The sequence below is a fragment of the Octopus bimaculoides genome, chromosome 12 (genome assembly GCF_001194135.2).
Source record: "Octopus bimaculoides isolate UCB-OBI-ISO-001 chromosome 12, ASM119413v2, whole genome shotgun sequence".
In the NCBI taxonomy this organism is placed as follows: domain Eukaryota; kingdom Metazoa; phylum Mollusca; class Cephalopoda; order Octopoda; family Octopodidae; genus Octopus; species Octopus bimaculoides.
Window position 1 is genome coordinate 49590102 of NC_068992.1, and position 7416 is coordinate 49597517.

Genomic DNA, 7416 nt, shown 5'->3' on the forward strand with positions numbered 1-7416 from the left:
TATATATATATATGATGTAGATGCAGATATGTACACGTATATTTTAATGCTTCATGTTGCTGGTTGTATTCTTCAGTTAATCTTATGTCTTTAATCTTCAATTAATCTTCTGGCTTTAATCTTGCATTACCCACCGTGGTTGTTACTATGTTCAGAATTATAACTTATTATATCATTATTCTTGCAAATATTGTGTGTGTTGGTGGAAATATTCTTTTAATCCCAAGATACGTTTTTGATTGTTTGTGTTGTATTTTAGTGTAACCTGTCAGTTGCTTTTTGTATGTTTGTATATAGCATATTTAGGTTGTAGCTGTGTACTTTCAGTATAAAGTTTTGATGGAGATTTCATCTGGTTCCGATTGTTGTAGTTTATCTGCATGCCATTCCTGACCAAGTAGACCTATAATGAAACACACACACGCCATCAACATCATATTATTTCATATTTCATTTAATATATCGAGAACTACACTGTCCAGTTTCTTCTTCCTTTGCTATGACGATATGTTATAAATTATGAGAATATGCATATATTTATAAACAATAAAGAGTGGTCAGTTATTTCACAAACAGTGATTTTGGATTCATAATGCCGATAACAACCAAACATTGATGACCGTGGTCTATTCGATGTTTTGCCAGTCAAATCAGGAAAGCCACAGTGTAGTTACATGTATTTTAATTACAATTACAAAGTAATCTGATTCAATTATTTGAATTTGAATTTTTTCAGAATGCCACCAACCCACAGTGTGTTTACTGGGATGAGACCCCTGGGCAGGATCCTCATTGGTCAACAAAAGGCTGCAATGCACACAAATATGTACCAGGAGAGAAAGTACTTTGTTTCTGCAACCATCTTACAAGTTTTGCACTATTAATGGTTGGTAACATTATGACAAGTTGTGAATTACCTTAATTTGGCAGTTATGCTATGCATTAATGATTTTAAAGAGTTATATAATAACATACCCTCAAGACTTTGTATTAGAGAGTATCTTGGTAAATAAGTGAGGTTGACATATTGTAAAAAGTCAGTTTTCTTGTTGCCTTTGCTGTTGTTTATAGTTTTAAACTCGGAATTGTGTCTTTTACATGACCGAAGTTACCATTCTCAATGCCGTACATGAGCATTTCTCCAACATTGATGTGAAGGGGATGGGGATTGTGAGAGTGATCTCTCTTGATTTTATAATCTTCAATTATGCTGAGACCATGGGAATGGTCATGTAACTGACAGAGATGCATTTAAGATATTACAGATCTTCATAGCACACAAAACATGTTTGCTGTTTGGGCATTAAACATTTGATCTTTTCATGATTCTTTTACAAGACCTTTCGTCTCGTGCATAGCGTTTCCCACCTGAGACATTCATCTCAATAATGCATATGTATCCAATACCTGTCAGTTGTACAACACCTCTGCTACCTACAACAGTAAAACATACCTCTATTTATGGTAAATATTTTAACCGGTAGGAATTTTGAACACAGCAAGTAAGTTCACTCCATGACAGTTTTAGCATCTCTTGAAATCACCAGGACGGAGATTAAATTGTTTCTAATGTTGTTTCTATCATTGTCAGTGTTAAGAACATTACTAATGCAGCACACAGTAGCTTTCCCCTTCTACACCAATATTATATATTCTCATAATGTATATAATTATTAACTAACATAAGAAAGAAAGATTAAGATGAGCTAAACTGTTTTTATTGCAGGACGTCTACCAAAATGAAGGAAATGTAAAGAATACTCAACTCTTATCTATTATATCAAACGTCGGCTGTGGAATATCATTTGTCTTTCTCATTCTTACAGTAATAGTCCATGTTTATTTCAAGTAAGCATTTCATTTTTTTATTTTCTTTGATGAACTGTTCAAATGTAGAGGACCAGTATCCATCGTTTTGTGAAATTCTCAAAAGCTGGTGAGAAACCGGGAAACCGGGCCCATGAGCCTGGCTAGGCTTTGAAAGGGCGAAAAAGAAAGAAGAAAAAAAGAATAAGGAATTGATATCGTAAACAGCAAAACCTATACAATGAGCACAATTAGTATGAAATATAATGTTTTATATTTCATACAAGCTATTTAACACAGATGTTTTAAACAACGCCGTTTGTACACATATATGTCACATAAATTAAGCATAGAATTTATATTTCAAATGAACATCACAGATGCACACACTCGTACTTAATATTTATGCATTGAATGATATTTCTATCTAAGAGATTTGTGCTTCAACAAATGAAATATTTCGTTTTTCATTATTTCAGGAAGTTGTGGAAATTAATGGCTTCAAAGATTTTAGTAAACTTGTGCATTTCTTTGGCTGTCACTAATCTTATCTTCCTTATTGGAATGCAAGTATACATCGCGAAAATAACGGCTGTTTGTAAGGTAAGTGAAAACATTTAAACCATTACATATTTTGTTTAATGTTATACGTCATGAACAATACTTAACTACATCAAATAGTTTTTCGTTTTCCAATAATAGCCCACGCTGCGGCTCTGTCGGACTTAACCTCAATAAATATTATGTGTAATGTTTGCATCGTTTATCCTGGTTGTCTTCAATTTGCCCAATGTTCTGTTGCGAAAGATGGCATAATTTTTATGACCAAGTAATTAATGATCAATTTTTAATCCGTCAAAATGTATGTTGTATAATGTCTTCCACACCTCCGCTCATCTTTATATAAACCTCTCTCTCACCCCATATGTCTATACAATCCTCTAGTTCAATATTTGTCGAATTTTATCGTATAACTTTGCGCCCTTTTATCTACTAGGGCAAACATTATTATTATTATTATTATTATTATTATTATTATTATTATTATTATTATTGTTCAGTAGTTTTATTTTTATAACGTGCTTTCACTTCACTACCGAGCGCAGCTCTGTGTGCCTTGGGTATGTGCTGTGGTTTGCTGTGATGCTCTTATGGTTACTGTATTGAAAGTGTTTTGCGTAGGATGCGTGCAGTGCCCAGTAGTGCAATTTTCTGTATTATTATTATTATTATTATTATTATTATTATTATTATTATTATTATTATTATTGAGCAGCGCGTGCCATCAGAGTGACACTGGGTTACAAGTATATTCTTCAGGTATTATATACCAATTTCTTCCGGTTGGGATCGGGGGAGCTTGGTTTTCCTTCTACCTCCGACTTCTAATATTGCGACACACATGCGATGACATCGGCATCAGTGACAATGCATTATTGTCTAAACTAGATGAAATTTTCTGCAATTAATGACCGTATAAAAGTTTTTTGAATTAGTAGCTACTGATTTCAGTTTCGTTTTTGCTATGTAAACTTTTGGTTTTGAAGAATGAGAAGAATGCCAATGCTCGCCGAATGTTTTCCATATTCCAGATAAATTATCATTTTCCAGCACGGCATGCACTTTTGCTTCACATTCTTTATTTTCACATTTCCAATATGTTTTTTCAACGTATTTTCTATCTATCCTATAAAGAAAGTTAAGATCACCAACTAATTTAACACCGTCTCTGCTAATTCCCACTTGAGAGACCATTGTAATGGATTGGCTATACATAAAAAAATTTGTTGAATGAATAAAGAAAATTTAAATGAGTAAAGAAATTACTTTACCCCTTCTTATTGGTTTCTCTAATAATATTACAGATAAGTTGGTTAAAACAATTATATACCAAGGGAGCAATTCATCTTTTTTTCGGTGAAATTGTCTTGCGGCAAAATTTCCGATTTGGCCCAAAATCCTGAGACGAATTTTCCTGCGGCAAACATTCCGGATACGGAAATTCCTCTCTATATTGAAGATTTGTGCTAAAATTTTGATAAGATCTATTTTGATTTTCATCCTTTCTAGGTTCGATAATACAAAGCGTCAATCAAGCTGTAACACCGAAATAGTCAAATTATATATATATATTCGCCATGATAGATCGCTGACTACTACATTTATATATTTTTTTCTCCTTGTTTCTCTCCTTGTTTCTTTCTGTGTTCCTTTCAGTTGAAGAGCGTAGGCTCGAAACGTCAAAGACTTTCTCTACTCCCGAGCGTTAAACTAATACATTCATTTGTTGTTTACACCACCTGTCTTCGTCTGTTGTTTCTTTCGTAAATTTTCCTATATATATATATATATATATATGAGACCATATATCAATGTTAAAAATTATTGTTCTGATTGTTATTATTATTATTGCAGGCAGTGGCTGCTCTGTTACACTACTTCCTTTTGACAACTGTCATGTGGATGACTGTAGAAGCAGTTCACGTTTGTCTGTCAGTGATTGTTGTATTCAAAGCATACAAGGAATATATTTTGATGAGGAGTTCCATTTGTGCTTGGTGTATGTATAATGATTTACTGTCTCTCTCTGTCTCTAACTTTATCTTTTATGCACATATTTTTATCATCCCCCTCCCATACACACGAATACACACACGCGCAAACACACACACACACACACACACACACATACACTCTCACACACAAGTAAACAAATTCATTCTCAGTATTTCAGTTTCGCAATTGGGAGTTAGCTGACGCGAAAACCTTTTCTTGAATTACTCGAACCCAACATATCGTTCTTATTTATTTCATTGAACCAAAAATGTTGAAAAGAAAATTTGACCACGATGGGATTTGAACTCTTAAGTTGTGTAAATTACGTCTTTTAGCATTCTTTAAGTGGATGTTACTGAATAGGCGTCCAGTCTTTATTTTGCTCCGTTATATCTGTATCTCCGTTGTATCTCTTCTACTGCCACTGAAAGTATTTGACAATCACTGCTGTAAAGTATGCAAGATATTTACATTATTACCAATCTTACGATATCCTAAAATACTTTTGAAGCTAGAAATTAAAATTGTGTTGTTTCAAATCCCAGTCTAGAGCACAACCCTGTCTCACAATGAAATCCAGGCTCACAAATCCAGGAGAATTAAACTCTGAGTGAAAACATTTCTTTGCTGATGTTGTTTAGCATTAAGTTAGAGTCGATGGGTCAGAACTGACTGAAGATGTTCTATCAATGTATCAAACAGTACATTGCTCAATTTGTTCTTCCGGTTTTCAAGATTGTAAAAAAGGATTTAAAGAAGTTTAGCTGCTAATTTTAGCACATTGACGAAAGCATAGAAACTTATATATATATACAGGGTGCGATGGGTAAATTGTTGCAATTTTATATTTTTAATTTTGTGCATGTGCATTGTTGGTTTTTGATTTTGTCGACTACACTGTATGGTAGGGTCAGTTGAGCACCGTCTGTGAGAAAAACACCACCATGATGCAATTCACTCTACCAGAAATTTGGAAACAACATTCTATACTGCTTGGCATTCGCGCCAGAAGCTCCAATACGAAGCACTGGAAGCTCCAATACGAACATGTACCAATACGAACATGTGCCGAGAGTGATAAAAATCAAACATCCGGTCAACATCAGGGTGTTTCGAGTGATTACTAGTGATGGCGACGTTATACCTCCATTCATCTTCCCACACTGCCTCAGACTCAACACGGAGGCCAACATCAAGTACCTGGAGGAGGTAGTGGTGCCCTAGGTCAAGAGAGTGGCTGCTTGAAAACCTTATGTCTGGCAACAAGACTCTGCACCATGCCACAAAAGCTGAACCCAGTCATAGCTGTCAAACCTGAGAATGGTAGGAAATAAAGTAGTAATTTCTTTTGAACTAGACATATTTCCTGGACAAAAAAAAAACAAACGAACAAACAAAGATCAAAGACGAAAACAGTCAATTGAATCGATTCAGAAGCCCCTCATTTATGATTTTTTAAATTAATATGTACGCAAATATTGTTGACAGGTCTTCCAGCAGGCATTGTCGTACTCACTCTGGCAACCAATCATACAAACAATTACATAAGAATTGCACAAGTGTAAGTATTATTGTTTTATTCATATCTGTACTCTGGTCTCCTCAACTAATATTTTGCAAGACTTATTTATATACTTAGTACTATAAAATAGGAGATATGTACCATCAAACTAATACCGTGACTTTCGTTGCTGATAACAAGCCTCCTTCACTAACATCGTTAATGCATTTTTTCTGAGAACTATGAGTATCAATGATCTCATTTGTTCTCAATTCAATCTAAAACTAAATATCTAATGATGTGGTGCATCAGCATGGCCGCAGCTCTAAGCTGAAACTTAAAAAAAAAAAAAAAAAAAAAAAGTAACATACAAAACCAAAACAAAATATTGCATATTCAACTTAATTATTACATAACATAGAATATAGTGTATCAATAACTAATTAAAATCTATTTGTACTAAAATTTGGGATTCTTGAAACAAGATATGATGGTGACGGTATTTCCACCAATGATTGCGGCTAAAATTCGTTAAAACAAACTGACGCTTGCCTTATTGCCATTAGAAAGAAGTTAATCCGTCTGGACGCATACCATCAGCTCTAATTGAGCCTGTATATTTGGATATAATGATGCAACATTAAAACAACTCAACGTTAAATGAATAACCTGACTACGATTTTCCTGACTGAGGAAAACGCTAATCATTGATTTTGTAGGACATACTGTGAAGACCCCCGCCAGCCAGAGGACTAGCACATTGATAGTCCATTTATTTGGCACACTAATTCCATAATGTGCCGGGTCAAACTGATATGAAGAAGTTTTATCGTCACTTCACCTTAATCTCTCTGTGACATTTCAGTTAATTGATTGAATATTTGACGAATTTCATTTCGTAAATGTCTTATTTTATTTTTATTTTTATTTGTAGCTGTTGGTTATCCAAGACATCTTTCTACGCTGCTTTTCTGTCTTCTGTGTCAATCTTTCTCATAATCAACCTTTCAATATTTTTTCTCATTATCTGGCGTCTTATCTTAATGAAAAATAAGAAGGAATTTGAACACAAAGCAAGAAAAGTACGTGTTTTTGGTATCATTGGTCTTTTTTTCCTCTTTGGAATATGCCTGACTTTAGCATTCTTCGCGTTTGGCGGAGCGGCCGAAATGTTTAAATTTCTTTTTGTCATCTTCAATACACTACAAGGATCGTTTATCTTCATGTTCTATTGTGTGTACAAGAAAGATACTAGAGATGTCATCAGAAAGTATATCTATGAACGAAAGAGAATGAATTTGTGGAATGTTACCACGAGCAGAGGTAAGTGAGATTTGGTATTTCTTATTTCTACAACTACCAAAACCAACACCAGTATTGTTATGATGGTGATAATCACAAATATAATTTCCACCAACACCACTGCTATCGACACCATGATAGACGCAAACAAAAATATCAACAGCGCTGTCGTTGTTGCCATCATCATCTTCATCGTCAGCAGTAACATCTGTGCATATATTTTGAGTGTATATATATATATATATATATAT

At 34.1% G+C, this 7416-nt stretch overlaps 1 protein-coding gene across 1 annotated transcript in view; it reads left to right on the forward strand.

Annotated features, from left to right (window-relative positions):
• Positions 1 to 7416, forward strand: part of LOC106872685 (adhesion G-protein coupled receptor G2) — an 11147-nt gene that overhangs the window by 1221 nt on the left and 2510 nt on the right. Inside the window, exons 2-7 of the mRNA XM_014919759.2 lie at positions 737 to 886; positions 1727 to 1848; positions 2286 to 2409; positions 4222 to 4366; positions 5851 to 5923; positions 6798 to 7186. Coding sequence (XP_014775245.1) covers positions 884 to 886; positions 1727 to 1848; positions 2286 to 2409; positions 4222 to 4366; positions 5851 to 5923; positions 6798 to 7186 — 856 coding nt within the window. The 5' untranslated portion in view covers positions 737 to 883. The remainder of the gene's footprint in view (positions 1 to 736; positions 887 to 1726; positions 1849 to 2285; positions 2410 to 4221; positions 4367 to 5850; positions 5924 to 6797; positions 7187 to 7416) is intronic.